Source organism: Clinocottus analis, unplaced genomic scaffold (genome assembly GCF_023055335.1).
Source record: "Clinocottus analis isolate CAN_PGR_092001 unplaced genomic scaffold, fCliAna1.0.p SCAF_18, whole genome shotgun sequence".
Lineage (NCBI taxonomy): Eukaryota > Metazoa > Chordata > Actinopteri > Perciformes > Cottidae > Clinocottus > Clinocottus analis.
The window spans coordinates 9,444,185-9,468,141 of record NW_027175909.1 but is presented as its reverse complement, the minus strand read 5'-3'; the positions used below and the strand labels follow the sequence as shown (position 1 = coordinate 9,468,141).

The 23,957-nt window shown below is 42.8% G+C and overlaps 1 protein-coding gene across 1 annotated transcript in view; it reads right to left on the bottom strand.

Annotated features, from left to right (window-relative positions):
• Positions 1 to 299: 299 nt before the first annotated feature.
• The window catches only part of stau2 (staufen double-stranded RNA binding protein 2), a 77,503-nt gene continuing 53,845 nt past the window's right edge, over positions 300 to 23,957 (bottom strand). Inside the window, exons 14-15 of the mRNA XM_068582033.1 lie at positions 1,974 to 2,039; positions 300 to 948 (exon numbers count right to left, since the gene is read on the bottom strand). Of these exons, the coding sequence (XP_068438134.1) occupies positions 913 to 948; positions 1,974 to 2,039 (102 nt within the window). The 3' untranslated portion in view covers positions 300 to 912. The remainder of the gene's footprint in view (positions 949 to 1,973; positions 2,040 to 23,957) is intronic.

The following is a 23,957-nucleotide window of genomic DNA, read 5'->3' as shown; positions in this document are numbered from 1 at the left end:
CTTTAGGAAGTAAAGGTTAGTCCAACCTTCCCTCGTGGGTGGTCGATACTTCTACTGATTACTGCTAACACCAGGTTTGTTCTTTTTGTCCACATGAAAAAAAACTTGTCTGTGTTATTTTTCGGAATATGATACTCTTGCAAGTCATACACATCCATATAGATAGATGAACTCTTTTTTTTTTTTAATGTCAGCATACAAGGTAAGCTGGGTGACTATATATGAAGACAACAACTACAACTTTCACAGCACTGGCATTGGTTAATTTTAAATACAGTACTCAAGCATTGTTAGATTAGTAAAATAAAAAAAAAATAAAAAAACGGAAACATAATACCCCCGAAAAAATAAGCTACTGTACGCAAGTTGGTTTCTCCCCTAAAATGTTTCTTTTGTGTTTCAATGGCATGATGTACATATTTGTTCTTAACCATACCAAAAGACATTTATCCAAAGGGAAAATTGTCTATGCAGTGTATCACTTTGGATTTCCCTTAATTTCATACAGTACCATGCATTTATCTCATTAGTTTGTGTTTCATTTCTTATATTTTTTTGTCCTCTAAATTTTGACTGAAATCATCAATAAACGTGTTAACATAGCGTTGTCTTCACATAGACTCAGGTAATGGTGTTTTAGTCGGTCATTTCTCGGTGCACATCCACCCTATTGCGTGTTGACAGGTTTTGCAGGATACAGTGGCAATCGTGGGGTGGGGGTTGGTAGAGAGGGTGGGGGGAATTGTGGGTAGTGGGGACACTGTGGGTTGTAGGTTATGGGGCTTTGGGGTGTTGGGTGGGTGGGCTTTGTCAGGTTGGTGTATGCCGAAGGAGAGGTTCGGGGTTGTCAGCTCCTAGACGACAGCCTTTGAATCCTTGCAGACCTGAGTGGTGGTGCCTGAGTTAGTCTGTTTAATGTCCATCCTCCCTCCCACATGGTTCACTGGTCTGAAAACACAAATAGAGCTGGGTTAGGGAAGGTTTTTCTCAGAGACCTCGAGCAATGCTGTTAATAATCAGTCACACGGTTGGTAATTTGTTTGGTTAGTAATGTTCCTCGGGAAGACCTCAGGACGTAATTCCCTGTCAAAGAAAACCAAAAGTGTTGCCACTGTTACTCTCGACACTTCAGAAGTCCTTGACCTCAGTCTGTTTCACACCAAATGTCTCCTGTTCTGTGGCTTTTCTCAGAAAGGACTGTAAAAATATTCATGTGTGAGATTGCAAAGAAAAGCAGCCGATTTGGAGGAAATGGGTGTATTTTCATGTTGATAACTGCGGTCATCTGAAGCCTAATGACCAAAAATCTGTTAACAACAAGGCCAACTTGATGAGTTTTAGAGCCCAAGAGGGGAAATACTGGAGCTAAAAATGAATGATTAACTGCTGATGATGACATACATGAAGTTGTTGTAACGCTCCCATCGTCTTTCCTCTCTTTGTTTCTTTCCTCTTTCTTTCTAAAGGAGACTCAGGGCTGCAAAAAAACTTTTTTTCCCAGGGCACACCTAATATGAAAATACTCCAGAAATGCTTGACAGTAATTTCCTCCTCAGGCTTCCCCCCCCTCTGTTGCTCATTGTGGAGGGAAGTTACGTGAAGAAAAGACAACCTTTCTGCCATGACTGAGCCTTGGTCACGATAGCCATCATGCAAAGCACTGAGCACTGGGAGGAGTGTAGTGTATATAAATATAGACGCCTTTTCTTGCTTCCCTATGGAAGAGAAATGCTGGACGGAAATGTTGGACGTGTTATTGTATGTGTGTGTGTGTGTGTGTGTTTGTGCGCGTGGGGAGGGAGCCGATGATGGACCAGTCGGCAGCGGTGAGGATTTGCATGAAGCCAGATTGGCACAGACGCACACGCACATCTGGCTCCTCACTAAACAAGCATCTGCCCAGCCTGATTGGTCGATTGATTAAACATCCAACGCTGAGCGCTGCGTTTAGCGCGATGCGTGTCCGACCGTACCTTGATGGGGCCATCCACCGGGTCCAGTCCCTGCTCCGACAGCTGTTTCAAGGCACTTAGAGCAGCCTGAGAAGAGAGGGAACAACAGATGGTTGATTGAGTGAGGGAGGAGGGAGACGGGGAGATTGGGTGGGAGGAGAGTGAGTGTCACCCTTCAGCTGCTTTTCAAATAACACTTACTCTGGGAAACCTGATGCCAGCAGGACACTTTCCCTTCGTTCTCTGTTGTTTTTGGCTCCTCTCCGCTGACTGTTTATCTAGCGTTATTGGGTTAACATTTCCACTTTATGTTTTGGCTGCTCTGCATTTTCCTCAGTCAGTCTGAGTGACATCTGTATTCTCTGTGACCACAGCTAAACAAATAGCATCAGGTCTGAAATACCGATCAATAATAAAGGTAACACAACACACATAATCCACCCCAAAACTCACACAAAACAAGTGAAAATATACAGGTGTGTGTAACATTTGTATTGCTAATTGTCTAATAATTTAATTATGTTCAATTTGTGGTTGAGAAGGGAAGTGTTCAGTGCTAAATGAGACTTTCACAAGCTCACACTATCAAGGAAATAGCTTTTATTTGATTATTTGTCGCAGATTTAGTTTCCTAATCACAACCAGCCATGTGGAGCAATCTAATGCCATGTCATTAAAAAACTACCTCCTATCTATATATGCATGAATTCACGCTACTTGAAGAATTCACTGAAGCTTTGTGCCAAGCCTCCATCAGAAATGCCATGAGGTCATTTCCTTCCTGATCCTCGCCCGCCTGCCTGTGCCAGCGAGAGGGGCTGCTGGTGATACGAGGAGGGTCCAGCCTGCTATCACAATATACGCAACATGTGTGGGAGTCGAGAGGTGCAGTGCAGACTGACACACATGCTATGTTAAGTGGGACTGGAAGATAAACAAAATAACAAATGAAACCTGAGGAGGCAGAGGTGTTTTAGTGGAATCCTCTGGACATTTTGTAACTTCTGAGTGGTGATCCACACAAGTAGTGACACCGCTGACAACCACCGAGCTAAACCCATCGTCACCGTAAAGACCGCCAATTAATGTCACGAGAAGAAACCACTTGCAGACCACTTCCAGAGAAGAGCTGTTTAAGAGATCTTAACCAGGTTGCAGTTCCGATCCTGACACAGATCCTTTCTCCGGCCTAAAGATTGCCTCCAGATGTGTTTGCCCTCTCTCCCTTTCCCTCCGTCTCTCGATGTTGGAGCAGCCGTGGTCGCTGGGGATTACACCCCCCACCAGAACCGACACTACTGGATCTGGCACTGCAGATCTCCATACGAACCATCATGAGTGATCGCTGTTTAAATACAGCTTATTTCTCATTTCAGTACCAGTGTAATAAGAACTCTGTTATTGCGCTATCATGCTGTCTAACAAGGATTTAATCGCCCTTTCAAAGCACCCCCAACTGTTTTAATTGCATGCTTACAAATGCTTTTAAATGGTAGATAATTCCTTCTGGGAACAATTAACAATATATAAAACAGGATGTTCTAAAGCACACCAGTTTACACTGGTGGACCCATATCAGTGTGATTTAGTGTGGGTGAATATCCAGCAAAGTCATTTGCATAATTACCTATTGTTTGTACATGCAAATGATTTATTTTTGTTTGCACGTTTCATATCACAGATCTTTCTAGGGTTAGTCATGTTGAATGTATAGATGCATTCCATCATTATTGTAGATTTAGAAGTCATTATACTGGGGTGCATATTTTGATGAACTGCACTGAGTGAAACACTCTGATGCTTAAATGTCGGGTCCTCCAACAGCAGTTCCTAAACATACTGTATGGTCTATCTACATAGTAAATAAAGTACTAGTACTACACAAAATAAGGTAGGAGTATGGATAAATAGTACTTTACATAAACTGAACATTACTGTTGCAAAAGACAAACTTCACAAAAAAAAACCTCATTAAAAAAACAAATGACATCACCTCCTAAAGCTTCACTTTATTATTTTACATCTGGAATCAGACCCAGCCGGGATCTCTTACACTCCATCACTAGTTAATCAGGGGCAAGATAAGGCAAACGTGGCTCTGCTCAGTAGATGAGTGAGATGTGACGACTGGCTGAGTTTACCTCATTACGGAGCCCACCAACGTCAATCTGAGCTTTATTCAGCTGCTGCTGACGAATTAAATTCTCTCCACAAGAATATCTGAATGGCGGACATTTTTCTGTTCCTCTCACAGACAGAGACGTCTCCAAGTGAAAAACTGTCTGTATTTAAGTTAATAAGCACTTAAGGGGATGCATATATCACGCTTCAATCCTGAGAAAATATAAATCCCACTGCACAGCGTATCAATGTGTCTCCGTGGAATGTAATATGTAGAGGAGGATGTTACACTTTATCACCTGTGTGCTCACGTCCAAATTCATTTAACTTCAGATTATGAGTAACATAAACCAGGATTCATAATTTATAACTGACAGGTGCAAGGGTCAAAATCTGGTTTGAATCCATCAAATTGAGAGGGGAAAAAAAAAAAAAAAGACGGATGCTTACAGGTACTGAAAAATGTGCAACAATATAGCAGGACTGGTTTGAAAAATTGATACTGTTGGGTTAATACTGAAGGCTTTTCTCCAGAGACTCAGAAATCAACTGTAGCCCCTTGTAAGTCTGTAACAGACAATTTATGGTGCAATGTGTTTTTTTTTCTCTGCGAAGATCTGACAGCCAGTGAGATTTAGAGCTTGGATATACTTGCAGAGATTTAAGGCGACAACCCTGCAGAACATGACAGCTGAAGGAATGTTTTCACAATTACACTGTTCATAATCATAAATCATATCGCGACTCCTGATATAACCGCTTATTTATATGTATAAGGCGTCATCTCACAATGACCAGGACCGTCCACACACACGCTGAAGCGGAAAAAGTAATTAAGCTAAGAGGGAAATCTAACGCAGCCAGATTAATCCAGGACACATGATCAGGTCACACCTGATAAACAACAGGCACAGATCAATCTCCGTTTTCTCTGGTGACCAATAAATTGTAATCACAACCAACTACCCCATAATTACCTTTTGTTTGTTGTATTTATTCGGTTTGGGATCTTTCTCTCCCTGAGTAAATAGTTAGAGCCCATCTGTTGGAGGGGTGGTGGTGGGGGGCGCTGACTGGAGACAAACAGCCATAAATCAGAGGTTTGGCGGTGGCAGCGCTGCTGATATACGACAGGCAGGCATGAGGGCCGTGGCAGCCAATCCCTGGGCCCGGCAGCTCAGCGAAGGACACAGAACCTAAGACAAATACTGGGGCTATCTGTGGAAATGGCAGCCAGTGAAATCATTATTTTTCTAATGAGATAAGTTGGCTATCGTTAAAGGCAGCCGCTACTCTGACGCATCAACACCAGAGGAGTATGTTTAGTCTGAGGCCGAGTTACGCAAGGTGGAGGTGTTCATCTCTGCCATGGGACAGGGAGAGAGTAGAAGCTGCGTGAGGAGACAATGTGTAGAGAGGATGCAGAGTCATTCACAAATAAGTGAGGCTTTGGAAATTTCTGAAAACATGTTGAATTAGCCACAAAGGGTTCTACTAAATGGGTTGGGTTGAGCGAGAAAAGTTTTGTTTCCTCTCATCATGTCTGAAGTGGCCACACTTAAAAAAGCTATCTGTCATTGAGCTGCAAGACCCGTTAATCGTTTTAAACATGGGTCTAATAACACGTTTTCAGTCTCTCCTGGAAGTATGCCTACAGTTGTGAGAGAATAAAAAAAAGCTGACCGACCGTCCGACGAGTACTTCTCATATTCTCGTGGAGTAGAGCGGAGGCTTCTGACCAACATTAGCATTGCGCCAAAAAACAAAACAGTGCCTCATTCACTTCAATGAAACCACTGCATTGGCTCAGCGGGGGGGCTGACGCGGGGGGCTCAAACAACAAAGGGCAGGGTTGTTTAGCAAAAAAATATTAAACCTTTTGCTGCAACACAATTCATTGGCATCAAGAAAATGCAAACACGTGCATATTAAAAACAGCATTGTGATTTTTTTCACCGAGCAATCGACTGAAACTGGATTTTATGGATCATCTTTTCATCTTCTCGCCAGAACCTTTGAGAGCAGGCCCATACTACCTGCGATTTCCTATAGAGTACTAAAGTCACCCTCATCACTCCTTCACCCATCATTCCTCAACACAACGTTAGATAACAACCCAGCACTCTCCATCAATCCAAGACTGGAAGCAAACCTGAAGCACCCCACAGCCACTTGACACATTCATCTATCTATCTCGCTGTCCCGAGTTCAAAGGCTCGGACAAACAGCGGTCGAATGCGACGGCGTCTGAGGAGGATCTGCGACCGTGGCCGAGCTCCTGATGTGGATTGACAAGGCCGGCTCATTTTTCTGGGCCTGCTGCGCTGTTAATGGCTTCCCCAACAGAGGCTTCGCTTCCGTCAGCGGCTTAGCCAAACAAAGGATCCGGTCCCCCAGGAGTTCCTGGCACCGGCCTGATGGATCTGATGGATCGTTGGATCACACTGACCCTGACAAATCAGACCCCTGAGTCAGCTCTCACTGCTGGACTACTGGGTTGTAGAGCATTAATGAAGACATTATGGGGAATGGGAGGCGGGCTGAGGTAAAGGTGTAAAAAAAAAAGAAAAAAGAAAAAGAACAAGGGGGAAGAGACAGGAGAGGTTACGGATGGAAAAGGAGCAGACAAATGAAATGTTTGGTGGGAAAGGAAGCCGAGCGACGAGGGGAAGGAGGCTTCAAATCTTCGATCTCCATCACTTCACCCTCTGGCCCTAAGCAGCCATCAAAGACACCAGGGAGGTCCTAATGAGGGGAAGACCACCAGCACATCATTCACTCTCACATACTTGCATCTCTGTCTCTCCTCCCACTCTGAATCTTCAGAGAAGTAGAAGAAAGAGAAATGTTCGTCGAACTTTTGAACGTTCTCTTCGCTTTATCAGAACGGATGCTGCCTCTGCTCTGCTGGAAGCAACTTGAAAGCACAGACACCAGCTAAAGATTTAACCCAATGACCCAATCTCAGTCGTACAGTGTGGTATTTCTCCCTTTACCAGCTGGACTCTGCTCTAATCTTGAGTCCAGGCTACAAGCATCAGTGGCAGCCTCCCATCGTTGTCTTGATCCTGCACCATTGTCTAAGTCGTGTGTCTGGACGTCCACATTATCTGAGGCAGCAAGACGCAGGAGAGAGGGAATGCTCGGTTCCTTCCTCAGACTAATTTTTCTTGTTCAGTTTAGCAGGACTGGAAACCGCCTCTCAACAGCTCCACAGGTGCACTAAGATAGATACATATGGGCATATATACAAATGTGAAATGAAAACCGTTAAAGAGATAACGTTGTAAAAGCTCAGAATGTGTGGGGTTATGTTGTAGCATGCAAGTCATCTCTGCCTGACGAGTCAGTGGACACTGCTATGCTACACAATGCAGCATTGCATTGTTGACACCATATAAACACAAACCATCGCACTGCTTCACAAATACTTCATGAACAGTGGATTTTTAGAACCAGAGAGGCCTCTGGGGTGGACCGACCGTAACCCACACAAGCTGCTTTTATTTCCTCAATTGTACAATCACTATTAATCCTCCTATTTTGTAATAACATGCTGGCTGTCTTGACTTAATAATAATAATAATAATAATAGAAAGAGTCAGATTAGAGGCGAGTGGCTGGCTCTGAGCTGCTTCGAGGTGAGGGGGGACTTGGGACATGAAGGGGATGCAGGACGGCTGCTGATGAGGATGATCTAAGGGACTTCCACTAGACTAAACAATGACCAGAGTGGATTTCAAACGGGGTGTTTTACAGTCCGGAAACCTGGGAAGTTGGAAAAATGAATGCTCTGTTGTCAGAGAAGTTCTGAAGCTGATATATTGTTCTGGAGAGCGCTTGTTCTGTTTTCAAAAGGCCACATAAAAACCTTGACAGTGCTCCCTCTTTCTGCGCTCACTCCCCAAAGCAGAAAGAAACATGAGATCCAGGGAGGAGAACACCCCAGCCCATCTTTTTGTCCTGTGTTAACCCGGTTGTCACGTCACATCTTTCTCTGATGTTCATTAAAGTATTTCAAACGTTATCTATTGCAGATTTTCCCCTTCTCTTTTTTCTTCTTCTGTCAACTACGCTCTAACTTCTTCTCATCCTTTGGCTTTCGTTTCTTCTAAATTCTTCTAATTTTCCTTCTCCCCACATCAAAACTCTGGACAGGGATCACTGGAATATTCCTGCATAGCTCGTGGAGAACACCTGTGTGTGCATGAGGGCTGGCAGTCTATGCGTCTTATTTGTTAATGCGGTGCGATATGTACATGGATTCTAGAGTAACTACAGAGAAAATGTATTTAGATCCTCTCACCAAATCTCTTCCTCACTCTCTCTCCAGATTTCACATCCTCTTCCACATCAGAGGCATTGATAAAAGAGGCAGTGTGTGGACGAGCTGCAGCCTGACATTACGTTAATTCTTCTGAAGTTTCCGTTCTTGTGAAACAGCGTAGCAACTATGACCGCCGCACAGCTAAATAAACTTCTCTATGAGCAAATCTATTTGATTTCTGCATACTTCTCAGTCATGTGTGCATGCTGCCACATCACAGTGATCGGAATTCCTACAGTGGATCGTGTGTGTATTCAGGCCCGAGATGAGCACTGGAGGCTGGCTGAGCTAAGTTAGCGGGTAACGGCTGTAGGGCTCCCCAGGGGAGCAAGCCTTCGCTGACATGGGAAGCCATAAATAAGGGCCCAGGGCGCAGCGCCATGTCATGCGTCATTTGGGCCGGAGAGGCCTGCTTTATCCCCTCCCATCACCGAGCGGCTGAGCATGGCACCTCCTAGGGCGTAATACAAAACATATGGGCAAAGGGCGAGGAGCAGAAGCACCTCAGCATACCTTAGTCCTGCCCTGTCAGCAAAGCTTCTCGGAGGAAAAGCAGATACAGCCTCTATGATAACATACGAGCAGTATGCCACATTCAAACTTTGTCAAGAAACAGATTGGTGAGCGTGGTTATGGTGGTTTGATGTTATAACATCACATGACACTTATAGGATATCATTATTTATTGTTGAATAACAGCAATGAAAAGTGAGCAAGTTTAACTGATACCGCTATTTGGTATTTATGACCAGTATATAAGCAATAAAGAGTTAAGTGTTTATTAGTTTATCACATGGCTTATTGTATGAACAATAATGAATGCTTATAACACAATGTAAGAGTTGCGATCATTCATAATGATTGTCTTAAACAGTTTAAAAAGAACAAATAAAACAATTTTAAAACTCTGTGAATGATTTGTACATTTTTGTATTACGCCCAAAACTTATTAAAACACTTCAATGTCTTTATAAGCCAATATATTATTATTATTGACAATTAAAACTACAGTCAGGATAGTACTAACAAATAGCAGAGGAGGTTAAAGAGTTGCTCTTCCTTTTAAAGGACTGCTATCAGTGAGCTCTGTTTGGCTGCTGTATCTGTGTAAGCAGTAAAACCATCGAGGTTGAAAATGAGTAAACAGTGGCAACATTACACATTTTTTTGTCATACTTTCTCCTCTTGTTCAGATTCCCTTTGATCTAAAATAGAGACGATGACACATTTGTATCATCTTCAAACTCCTTTTTCAAAAGGAATCTGCCACCCACAAAGAGCCTATGACCGTCCATCCTCAATATGGCTAACTCTGAGGTTTCTGAAGAATGAGTGACTAAATACAGCACGAGATGAGATACGTGGGCATGAAGAATGCATTGGTAATGGGACTACTGCCTGTGAAGATAGTGGGGAAGAGAAGACCGTCTCGAGGCCAGTGACTCACCAGCATGACTGCTGACCAACATACACAGACGCAGCCTGAAGGACGAGAGGCTGGGTGGACTATTCCCTTATGACTCATCTTACGAACCACAACTATTTCATTCACAATGTATTCTTCTCCTGTATAGATGACATCAACAGAAATAATGTTGCCTTGTTGAAATTATTGTGTAAGTCATGGAAAAGATTAAAGATGCTGCACAAATAGGGATGGTCAAAAAGATCATTAAATGATGTACTGGAAATTCACCTCCTGGGCTAATAGTAAAGTCATGGTGGGAGATTTGGGAAACATCCTTCTGACTGTCCTCTATGGTTAATGTCTGCTTCCTTGAAGTTTCCCCAGTGACTCCACGGCAGTGTTACATCACCTCATCTCCACCTGCAGAGATCCTCGTTTCTATGCCAGAGGGAGAAGCTTCTATAATCCTGAACAATTGGACTCGAGTTGCTTTAGGGGAGGCACAAAAAGCGGTGGGAAGAAAAGCCAGCCTTCAGGCACTCGCTCTCTTATCAGCCGAGTGATAGTCATCGGTCCCGAGGGGCGTCCCATTTCTCTCTTCTCTGCTCTTCTCTTTCTCCTAATCCTTTCCACTTTTCTGTCGGTGTCAAAGATCGACCACATGATCTTTTTAACTGTTCTTTTTTCATTGTTCTGATTTCAAAATGACAAACTCATACTGTTTGCTTGGTGATGGAGTGCACAGCGTAGTTAAAGTGAGCAGTGGTACAAGCAGACGTTGGGTGGGGATGATAACGCGATGGCTGTGGTTGCTGCCTGGCTGCTGCACAACCAGAGGCAATGACCTTGTCTGTCTACAGCGTGGAAGCATGGGCAGCCCACTGCGGAGCTGGGATCCAGGGTAAATCAATCACTTGCCCCCTATTTGCATAGATAATAAACTTAGGAAAAGATACAGCAGTGGGCCGTATCAATCACTTGTGAGGATATCAGCCTGGATGTCAAAGAGCCTTTTTGGCCGTTATCAGCACTTCCTTTAAAATTGGAATCCAATTATTTCTTCATCATTTTCTTCAGGGATGGAAGCTAAAATACCATTTGGATTAAAAATGGTCCTCACAAATGAAGAGACAGAGCTGATGAGTCATCAGAGCAGCAACTTCACATTACAGAGTAGTTTTTAAAGCCTCCGATGCCCTCATACTGACAACAGCTGCTAGATGTCTTGCGCTCAGAACCTCAGGGTGGAGATATACTTGAAACGAAGCAGCTTCCAACATGTTGTCCGAATATAATTCCTACATCAGAAAGATCTGGGGGAGGGAGGTTTCAGACACTGCATAGTGTTCACATAAGCACTTTGCTGAAAACTTACCCCTTTAGACCAACAAAAAAGGGTGACTAGATTTACAGCGCAGACTTACAGGTGTGGAGAGGAAGAAAAGAGGAACATGGGGATGTAGTATATGAAAGGGTTAAGATAAAGGGTGAGGGGCTAAGTGTCTTACTGTGACAGCCGCCAGCTGCATGCAATAATCCCCAACTCTCCATCAAGAGCCCTTTATATTTCCTTGTCAGACACAGCAGTGTGTATGAGAGAGAGCATGGCTGTTGGACAACGTCCAGTAACAAGAGAGGACCCACAGTCAGACAGCGTTTTACACCTTTTTCCTCTTGTCTCTTCCTCCTTGTAGCTCCCTAAGCTCTTTTCGGCGTTGACTTTTAATCACCTCAAACACATAAGGGACACGCCAGTAAAACCTGTTGCTGTGTTTTATAATTTGCTATGGATCCCCACAAGGCCCGTGACTGTTTCTCATTACCTAGCAGGCTCGCTGGGCCTATAAGATATGGATGAACATTTTGTCTTACACCTAAATCCCCCAAAATACTTAGTGGGTCTTCAAGTTTGTGTGTTAGAGGGGTCGAATAAGACCCATTATGCCTATGGGAGCCCTTGAAGTGTTATGAAAACCCTACTATGTTCCTATGACAACTGGGAGTGTGTACTATGAAGACAGATTATGTATAAGGCATGTTTACTGAAAACAATAAATTCCAGCATGCTTACATCAAGAGGCAGTCCTTGCTGGATAAGGCTCATCCAACCAGGCTGGTTCTCTGATGAAAAGGTCCAGGGGCCACACTAACTAGGCAAAGATGGAACGCGATGGGGAAAAACGTAGCGTAATGCACACTGGAAACATATGTCTGTTTAAAACGCATCATGCCATTACCATCGTGCCATTACCGAGTTAGTTGAAAGCCGGCAGGCCTGTCACAAAGTGTTAAAAAAACAACACGAACGGATCTCAAGTGGAACAAAGCCATGTTTTGGACTCAGTCTGTGAACACAAAATGGCTGACGTGATGAGCAAACATAGATTGACGTAATGCAAACGTAATGTAAAAAAAAAAAAGCACTAATACATGATCTTCTCCAAAGTTTGTAATGCAAGTAATGTAGGCCACTATTTAAGCCAGATAAGAAACCATTTAATGTAATATTTCTCCATTATGTCATAGACTGCAGGAAAAACTAAACTGCATAGATTAAAATGAGATAAGTTGAACTGATATGTTGAATTCAATACTTTCCAGAATGGTGTAGTTTGCGTCAAGTGTCCAAAGTATTGAAAAAAATATGGCAATGTCAATCCCTTACATTCTCAAAAACATATGCGCAATGCATCAGAGCTACAGTTTTCTGCCGGGTGCAGTACAGAGGCTACAACCCATTATCAAGCAGTGATGCCGGGATTTTATCCACAAAAGGAGAGAGAGTACTCAAACCTCTGTGGGCAAGTTTTTACAAGCCACCTCACACATTTTAACAGCATGGCAAACAGACAGTAAACACCAGGAAGGCGGTGCGCTTTAACACGTGATTAAGACACAGCTAATTAGATTGTGGACAGTAAAACTGTGAGGAGAATCGTAAAAGAGGGAGCATGGACAGGCCTGAGCGAGGGATCAGGTACAACAAGCAGACATTTAAGTCAGGACACCACAGGCCACTGACAAATGACCGAGCTAAGGTTTCTCATTTCTGCTGCCTTCTCTGCGGTGAAAATGTAAATAGCAGACTTTGTATGGTAAAAAAGAAAAGACGCCCCCTCACACACAAGCCCCCCCATGTCCACCATCCATCCATTCCTCCATTCTTCTCCTCCCTCTCCTCTTATGCAGTGGTTGGTCCCATGAAACAGGGGTCAGGGGACTAATGGAGGACCCCATGGCCTTGTGTGCCTCTGGAAACAACCCCCCACTCCCTGCTCTCTTATAAATCAAGCAGGCTTCATTGAGAGTGGCAGAGTCCTCTGATGTCCCAGCCATGTCTCATTTCAAAGTCCTCCTGAAGGCTCACACGGTTCCACGTTTACTCACTGGGCACAAGGGAGATGTGCATGTGGGGGTGAGTGCGAGACCCAAAGAAAGACGCACAGCAAAGCATAGGGTAGAGAAAGAGAATGTGTTCGGGTTAGAAGAGAAGTATTAAGGAATAGAGAAGATGTCCCGGAGGAAAACGGGGCTTCTAAAACAAATGTTTATTTAGTAACTATGCTGCATTAGACCTCTCACTTGAAAGCATGGACAATAAATCACATCATATTGGGAAAGTCATTACAACATCACTCCAACACAGTGTGTGCAAATGGGCACATGTGATAGGTCTTCCTCTGGTGCACATGTTCAGTTTACGAAACATCTAGAGAAGTGCAATCAAAACCCTTTCCTTCCCTTCATGGTAAATTTAGAGATTGTTGAGATAATGCCGTTCTGGAGTTTCTTGTAGTCGATGCATTCATATCATTGCCAGATAAGTTAGATATAAACTGAAAATAAATGTTTTTCTGAGATCAGGTTTTGTTTCAGTCTTCCAACACACATTATCCAAATGATGCTGAAAGCATTTAATCAAAACCATGGACAACAAAAGGGAAAAGAAAAGAAGACATTTTGATGCAATCAGTATAAATTAGAAAAAAAAAGCCAAAGGTTGATGCAGGAAATCTATCGGGAATCCTTAAATGAAACCTTGAGGGACACCTTTATCAATTATCATTGTGTTGAACTTTGGTCCCCCAGTGCATGGTATCTTTTACTATTTTGTAAGGTCATGCAAGTTAATTGAAATTGTGTGAAATAAAAAAGACAAAAAGTAGATGTCTTTATCAAATTTAAATAAATAAACACAAAACACATTTATATTATGTTGAATGTAGAAAGCTGAAACATATTTATATATATATATATATATATATATATATATATATATATATATGTATATAAAGTGTAAAAAGAGCTGTTTCAAGTCACTGGTAAGTCCCTGTAAAACCTGTCTTTTTACATGTTGGTTCCTCCTTCAAAAGGGTCTAGATTCAAATAAAAAATACATGCAACTTAAACTGTGCAGCTGAGAGTACAATGTAGTATAATTTGTCTCATCACAGATCATATTCCAGATAAATGCTTGATGCATCACTGCAGGCCTCTGAGCCTGTGAAAGCTGTCAGATGCAACAGGAGAGCAAGCAGGACGGCCTTTTGCTCGGCGAGCTGCGACATGCAAAAGGAGTCAATCTTCCTTAAAAAAAAGAAAAAAAAGGCTCTTCATCTCTTGTTTCCCTTGCCGCTGCAATTTCTTCCTCTCACATTTACCTAGTGACAGTGTGGTTTGCCTAATCTTTCCTTATCTCCTTTAAATGCAAAGGGTTGGGCTGAATTTCCATGTAAAACAGAACACAAGCTGTCACTTGTGACTTTATTTACAGAGGATTTGGAAGACACTGTTATGAGGTGGGCACGCACACGCGCACACACACACACACACACACACACACACACACACACACACAGTTTACTTAAACCACAGGAGTGTGTGACACCTTAGATGTAACTGGTGTTAACCCCCGATGTGGCTGTTGTTTTGAGTGTTTCAAAATGTCTGCTGTTTGAGGCCTGAAAATGCGTTAACATCCAGATGAGAGGAAGGTGGTTGTGGTGTAGGTGAGGGGCAGTTAGTGGGTGTGGGGGGCTCAGACAGACAGAAAAACATTCCCCAGTCGCTACGCTCATCTCCATAACTCAGTACGCAGCCACAGAGCACTGATCCCAACATGGGACATTAACGACCCGACCCCCACCGCTGAAAGCGTCGTTACCTGCCGGTGAACAGTAAGGGTCATTTAGGGCCCAATTTGTGACTGCCGTGAAAGAAAGGTTCTCGTTTTTGAAAGCCTCATCTTTTTGCCTCATGGTTGCAGTTAGGTTTAAATAAATCACTTCTCGTAACTCCGTATCAGGCAGGAGGAGCCTCGTCTTGCACGGCTATGGACCTGTCAGTGAAATCTGAGTTGATAGATTGTAATTACAGAAACTTTAAACTAAACTAAAAGGTGTACCGTAATCATTTTGTGTACAGTGGGAATCAAAAACAACTTTTACAAATAAATAGTCTCTAAGCATCTGAGGGATTGGATTTCATTAAGACAGGGAAGCAACAAAAGAGTATAATTACAACCAACAATACAGGTCATTGTGCAGAATGTGTGTGTGTGTGTGTGTGTGTGTGTGTGTGTGTGTGTGTGTGTACGTGTGTGTGTGTGTGTACGTGTGGTTATTTTTATGCCCCGGAGGTATCCCTGCAATTACTGTCAGTGTGTGATTTGCTTTTGGAGCACTCTATGATGATTAATTCTAAGATGTTTTTAACCGCAAGACGTGTGTCACATATCAAGTTAAAGGGCTTTTTAAAATCCAGAGCTTTTCCCTCGGAGAGTTGCACAATCGATGTTTGATGCATTGTGCAATTTTAAAAGTAGGACAAGACTTAAAGCACCCGTGTTGGTTTGCCTCCCTCTGTTTTATCAATACCCTACGACGGTGACCTAAGGAGCTGTGGAATTAGGGATTAAGCAGCTTGACACATATTCTACGCATGTTAAACAGAGTGTTTCCTCAACGCTCATAAAAAGAAATATTCATTACTGCTCACTTTTATATACTTCGAAGCAAAACCTCTCAAAATACAGCTTTAACATTCTTCCAAGGCAGTAGAGTGTGTATATTAGGACAATAAAATACAAAAGGAGACAGAGAAAAACTGTTTGCATAATGTTGATTATGAAACAAAAAGGTAAATGTCGACCTTTGCGGAGTGAAAACTTAACTGCGTTGGTGTCAGAAAAGGTGTTTTCTCCACAGGTGACATATCTCACATGAGATATCTGGCCCTTATCTTGCGGACCTTTTCAGCGAGGCGAACTATCACTCAGTATCAAATGACATTAAGATAATGAGCCCAAGACGCTACAAAAGAGCGGGAGGTAGCGAATTAGCAAACGGGCTCGCTTATGCCTCCCACGGGGGTGATGAGTGAAAAGAGGTGTGATTAGTTAGGAAACCTTTATCCATGCCAAATTTGTGTGTGTGGGAAATCACACACAGCGCCTAACAGCACTGAAGGTTGCAAGGCCACTGCTAAAACATCTTGCTCCTCTTAGCATGGAGGTGATAATGAAGGTAACACCTTTGGTTGCCTCAGAGCAATCATCTTGGTCTGACAGGAGCCAGAAAGCAATTCATGTGTAGACACATAAATATAGATACAAATTACATTTCCTGTCATCACTTCTAGTCCTTAACAGATCTAGCTATTTACACAAAATAAAATAAAAAAACATAACATCTCATTAGAATGATGATAAAGCCACAAATATAAAATAAAACCATCACTTGAGTGTATGGTGGACACGTGCGTCACATCTCAATGCAGCTTTCAGAGAAACGCCACGTTAAGGATTTTAATCTAAATTGGCACGTAGTGTAACACTATCCGTCATGCTCACCATATATTTGAGTGTCTGACAATTTAACTCATCTCTGACAACTTAAAAGGGTCAAGTTACTTTCTAACGCATATTTTACAAACGCATGCCAACAGCCAGGAGAGCAGACGCAGACATTTCAGTTTTGTTTTAGGCAGGACAGAAGTTATCATCTGTTATCATCTGCTTAGCCAGCACATTCTTGTGAGGCAACCTGCTGAATCATCCTTTAAAGTGGGTTAAGTTCTTTAATAAGTCACCTATTAAGTTATAAAGTGTTGACTACACAGTATGGTAAGCATTGGTAAGCAGGGGAGTACCTGCAGGCCACTAGGCTCTGACATACTTGGTCGACAGTCGGCCGATGTGGACCATTGGGAAACGTTTGTGGTCCTAGCTTTTATACGGGATCGTTGGCGCTACGCGGCCTTGACCTGCAACGATTGATTGGATCGACCGACGGAGAGAAATAACTCCGGTTGGCTGCTCAGCTTAAGCGAGAAGACAAACTGAAGCAAGAAAAGCACGCAAAGGAGAACACAAAACAGACAGAGGGCTCTTCTCCTTTTCAAGAAGCTAAACGTCAGTTGACTGTTGGCTTTATGGTGTGTTCAAGTGCAACTTTTTGCCAAGACAAAGGCGGTCTTCGTTGCTGCTAGTTCTTTGATGCTTGTTGAGTGCATCTGGACCTCAAAGAGTAAAGTCATGTATTTATGTGTACGACACGTCAGACTTAGGTCACACTGTTCATGCAGCATGACACTACTCTCTATGTTTTCACACAGTATAAACAGTTCCCTTTAGCAAATGTGAACAGAATGCTCTGGGTTATTATATTAATATATATCAGGAAAGAAATTTTGCTATTGAATATTTTAAATGTCAAATTCCATTGCTTTGGGCACCACAAACACAACTCTATTCATCTCTGTTGTACTGGGGTTAAAGCAGATACAATGATCTGCATGGCTAGAAACTACTACTAAAACTACGTTATTTTTGTAATTTTATTGAACCGACCCTTTACCTAATGCAAAAACTATTTGTTAATAAAAGTGACAGAAATGTTTTCAATGCCTATTTTAATTTTTGACCGTTAAGTTAAAAAATATGTATATTTAATTGATGCTTACAGCTTTTTAAGATTAAAGATTTACTGAATTTTCTCCATTTTGTATAATTATAAATGAAATATCCTCATATGAATAATACATTAAGTAGATTGTGTAATCAATAGTAAGAAAAGACTGGCATGAATGAACACTGAAAATTTGACTGTGACAGTCGCACCACAATGGGAAAATATGATACAGATATGAGAAGAAAGACACCAACAACATAAAAAGATCTCCTGCACAGTGTCTATTCAACTGATGCTTGTCTTCATGTTTTAGTTAGTGCTGCTGCAGTTAATCTGACGGCCTTTACTTCAGAATTTGACTCAATTGTGTCGTAAGCGATATGAAAATGTGTCAAGGTCTGACCTCGTAACATTGCCGTCATTCTCCCCCCCTCCCGTAAAAGTGATCCGAGTGCTTTTTCAGACACAAGACTAACATGTTAAATTGACATCACATTAACGTAAACAATCGCATGTTTTAAAAGGAGCCATGACGCCGTGTTCTAAAACAGTACAACCCAACGACTCCTTCTAGTTTGTTGCTTTTCTTTCAGATCATGTTAAAAGTAAATATGCCGAAGAGTGTTGGCATGTGTGTGTGTGTTCAGTTCCACACTATGTCAGCCCTTAATAGACATGCTGATGTTCCAAGGGGCCACTTGGAGCTATCGACACGTCCGCTAATGGGCAAGTTCATGTTTATTCTCTCCCCACTGGACGCTGCTTCCCCTAGTGCGCTAAGAAGAAGACGAAAAAAAAAGATAGTCACATCTATCTCCCATTTTCTCATTCCCTGTCCTCATCAATCTCATGTATCCCCACTCAATCAATTTCTCTTCAGTTCGTCTTCTCCAGTGGCCCCTCTCTCTCTCTCTCTCTTTCTCTCTCGCTGCCGCTCTGGATCGTTTACCACCTCGGCCTCCTCCTTTATCATTCTTTCACTGCTCCTCTCCTCTCTCGTCACACTCTAATCTCCTGGTCTGAAAGGTGTTTCCTGAGGAGGGCATACGGGAAGACAGACGGGAGTGATGGATCGCTCTGTGGATGCTTCACTCTGTCCTCTCCGGGGCGGAAACCGGGTGGGTTTGGGTAAGAGGAGCAGCAGGGGTCGGGTGGGTCTGACAGTGGGAGTGCTGGGTGAGGTGGTGTTGGGGAGGGAAGCAAGGCACAAGCGCCCTTCAAAAGGTGGTGTTGAGGGGTAGCAGGGGAGGTCTCTGTGACTGGCGGACTCCTGGTTCTTTATGATGTGAGCTCGCTCATTTAAGTGAAGAATGAGAGCTCTGCAAACATGTGCATCAAACCCATCTGATTATATTTAAGTAATTTCAAAACCGTGAACTAAAGTGGTAAATATCCCAAAAATTATTTATATCAGACAATTTTCCAAAAATGTTCAAAACTACAAGCTATATTCTGGCACGCATTTGGCCTTACAATATTCATGTTTCACTTAAAGAAGAGCTCAAGCTCAAATAGGGATTCATTTCTAACTGTTCCAGCCTCAACTCACAGAACGAAGGCCTCTCAAGTTAAATAGTACATGCTTTGCTTTTACACTTGACAGCACACTTCCCTTTTTAATGTGCAATATTTAAATTAAAAATCCCTACAAAAGCTACTATCTTTGAGGGGGTGAATGCGAGGTGAGCTGTACACACGAATACAACACTAACAGCAACAGGTTTAGGATCTATAGTCATCTTCCTAAAATGTATATTAACTGAAGCAATTAAACATGTGCAATACATTTACTCTAAATGCTAAATTTCAATCTACATGAAGACAATTGTTTGCAGGCTGAGCTTTAACTGTTATTTTGGACCTGATGCCATGTAGCTTAGGATCTTTTAAACATGCTCAGCTAAACAGATGAATGCAGACCAAAGCTTAGGATCATCAACTTTACTGTGACTTTATTACTGTCAAATATGTACCATATTTTTTGAAGCTTTTGGTACGTTACCCCCTGAAGAAGTGGGAGTTCAGGGGGAAAACTAAAACTACGGACATACAGCTACTGATAAACTCGAACAAGTCTTAGGTTTGAGCTTCTAGTTGCCTTGATGAAGCCTGTGTCCTAATTTAACATTAAATTCTGACACACCAGGAGGTTTAAACATCCCTGAAGTCTTCAGTGTCGTCACAAACGTCTGCTCCATATTCATTGAAAACCTTCAGGCCATGTCAATGCAGATTAGGTCCCCCACATACAGTGATTTAGGATACGTCCAGGTGCTGTGTTTGGCTTCACAACACTGGCACATAAAGAGGAGACGGCCAAGACAGATAAGAAGGGAGGAGAGGCTGTCCGACAGCTGCCTGGTTGGGTAACACTCCTGCCGGACCCCCTGAGAGGAAGCCCAGCCTGGGGTAACGTCTGCGCCCCAGTCGGGAAGGAAGACTTCAAACACAAGGCCTGCACAACCTCCACCCCTCTGCAGCTCCCTCTCCTGCTGTTCTCCTAAGCTCCATGGGGGATCTCTGAAGACCATCCCAGCAGTCACCACGCCATGAACCAGCTATGTCTGTCTTCTTGCTGCCAACGCACTCTCCTACTGTCTATTCTTTTTTGTGTCATTTCTTATTTATTTTCAACAAGACAATTGTTGAATGAAGGCAGGAATGTGTTCAACATATCAATAATTGGACTCCTCACTAGTGGTCCTCATTTTCACTCCCCTCTGGTCCTGTTCCTTCATCCTCTGTGTCCTCATCGTAACTCTGCTGGCAGCAAGAGTCCACATACCAGGGACAAGGTCAGATGCCCAATTAATTTCAGCAGAGCTGTTGAGTGTTGTTTTCCTGTAGGGAGGATTGTGGAGATTGACGGCATGGTACAGGGTGAATGTTTGTGAATCTGGCATTATAAAATGCTGAGCAAGCATGTGAAAACTTGAATTTTGCTTAGCGAGACTCCAAACTACAAGGAGAAGAAGGAAAAATATCATTTACAAGCACACCAGAGGCACACCAAAGAGCAGACATTTTAAGACATTTCAGAAAGTGGGCCTCATTACCTGAAAGCATGTCTAAAACACATTTTAATCCCGATACACTACGTCCAACATGTCACATCAAATCAGCAAAGATGTGCTCTTGCTGCAGAAAACCCAAGCAGCCACAGCTGAAAATGTGGGAGACAGGGCCCCTGGGACGCGGGGTGGCTCAGCTGAGGACATTACTGCACGCAAAGCTACCCCACACACACCCACACACACAGACACACACAGACACACACACAGAGACAAACACACACAGAGTCTGGTGGCAGACAACAGTCACCCTGTCATCTTCGATTGCAGGCCGCTCATGTTGGACCAGCGACACCTTACACACAGCGCAGTGGGCCTCGGCCCCCCTGGTGTCCCACTGCCGCCACAGAGGGACTGCCAGAGAGTTACTTCAGCTCCGCAGAACAAACAGAAAAAAGTCTGTCGAAAAAGCATCTAGCGCTGGCGAAAAAATGTCTAAATATATCCCAATGCCATGGCCTTTCATGGCAGATATCAATTGAGTGAGTGAGTATTTAACTGAGCAAAACTGATACGACCTTCAGAGAGTTTGAGCAGAGGGAGACAAGCTGGACGTTTGCGGTCACGGAGTAACTAATTAGTTGTTAGTTTGAAAGGCGCTTCAAACAAGAGATTACCTAAAAATAAACCAGCAGCTAAATATGGGAACTGAAAACACGAGACAGGCTTTAGACAAAGCATTCAAAAAGCTGAGTTACACGTCGTTTGCACAGTGCTTTTAATTGGTCAAAAAGCTGCCAACGCTGTATATTCTTCCCGCTCATCCATTTGGTTTGAGATAGTAATTAAACATACTGCGACTTCAGGCTGAAACTATCAGCAAAATAAGTTTGAGTCAAAGTGTAGAACATATTGACAAACATCTTTGGCTCCAGGCGACTTCCAGCGAGCCCAGCAGCCTGCGGGCTCACATGTGTTTGGCAGATGGCACCGAATGGATGGCACAGAAGGTCAGAAAGAGCACTCAGCTGTATATCTCTCACACATACAGGCCCTCCAGGAATGTCTACACAAGGCCAAGGATTATGGCACTGCGGTGTGTGTTTCGGTGGCGGTGCTTCTGTGTGTATTTGCACTTGCTGATAAAGAGCAGGCCATCGAAAGAATTACACCGACGACACCTCTGCTCTCGATCAGTAATGTTTGCTGTTCAACAGGAGGCCGTACGGCGGTTTTACTCTCAGTTCACCACCTCTGTAGCTTTAACATCTGATCCTTTATGTTAAAGTTATACACCTCCATTTATGTCAAGACTCACTTGAAGTGTTATTTAACACCGCGCTAACTGGGGACCTGACCTGGTTTGTCTGTAGCTAGTTGCTTTTACTTTTTTCTGGAGTTTAAACTTAGTTATAATTCAAGTGTAAATGTACATATAAATAAACAAAAATGGGTTGCTTCACACCGAACACTTCTTACACACAGATACACTAAACCAACTGAAACATTGAAATTGAAACATCATTTATATATATATATATATATATATATATATATATATATATATATATATATATATATATATATATATATATATATATATATATATATATATATATATATAAATAAAAAAGAGAGGCGCACCCAGCAGAGGGCAGATATTTTGTTTTCACACAGCTGGTTGCTTTTGATTAGATAGCTCTCCATGATGCAATAGATATATTCATTAAATTTTTTAAGTATTAATGGTGCAACCCAATTTAGTGAATCACCGGTTTGAAACTAGCAAAGAGTTACTGGGAACTTGCATTCCTTTTTTACTTAAGACTTGTAATTTATTTATACTTTATTATTCATTAAATTTACGATATTAGAAACATAGAGAGAGGGAGTGGGGTAAGACATGCAGCAAGAGAGGGTGTCAAAAGGTGGCTGTTGAGGTTATGAAGAATTCACCCGAATGATGAGATGACTGGCGACCCAACACACATTTAATAATGGATATAAGAATACCTCGTGCAACCCATACAGGGGCCGAGAAGGAGAACGGAGCACCCAGGGGTGGGAGTGACCCATGAACTAAAACAACACAATTTGAAGACATGCATATTACCTGATCAGATTACACCGTGTGTGTTCTTGTTATTGTTGTATACTCATTTCACAGGGCGGCTAATCAAGTGTGATAATCAATTGCTAATACTCTTATAGGTACATGTACAGCCCAACATGTTTTTGTTGTACCTCTGACGCCAAAACAAAGACTTAACAACCAGTAAGGACTTGCTTGTGTTGCCACAGAAAGACAAAACCATAAGCAAACACAAGAACACTAAGAACCATCACATCTTTACTGTATTCATCATGGGGAGAGAGGTGTGAAGAGGATTTCCCTTCGGCTGTTGATCTTAATCAATTGCTTCGGTCTACCTGACATAAACCTCTATGGCAGCGCAGATAACACAGCAGGAAATTCCCACAAAGACGTACAATAAAAACTCAGCGGAGTCACTACTGTGTATGGGTGTACAGCAACACCGAAAGGCCCCAGTAAAGGTTTTTTTTTTTTATCACTTTCACACAATCCCCTGCTCCATCTTATCAGATTGACAAAATTACACAAAAAAAAGGTGTGTCTGTGTGTGCCAAGGCGAACATGAGGAATGAGAATCATGTGCATCTCCAGCCAACTATGAATTGGCAACTCAGGGACACGAGAGATCGATCTGATCAGAGGCAACCGACACAATAAAATCAGAGGTAACTCCACATGCTGTGTTAGTACGTCGACAACATGCCCATCCTCCCAACCAGCGGTATCCATGCAGCATCATTGCAAAGTTGACCAAATGTGTGACGGCTTCAGGCGTACTTTGTTCAACAAGTGTTGGGGTTTGGGGGCTGCTGAGGGTGACCCCTTATTGTTAGTTGTTCCCTTTGTGGTCATACTCCTCACTGTACTAAGAAGAGTAAAAGAAAGGCCTTCTCCAACAGTCGGTCATGCCCCAGTGCTCCTGGCAACAACAGGTCCCGAGGACGCAGACCTGCCTGGCCTATATTGGCTCTCAGTTAGTGGTGGCGGCACTAGCCCCCTGTCAGCTGTCCCATTCAGGGCTGGGCCAGCTCTTTATTAAAGCTTTGAAGACTGTTAAATAAAGGGGTGTCCCATGTTTAGGTGATAGAATGTAAGCAACTGGTTTTCTGCTTGGTCTACACAAGACAAAGAGC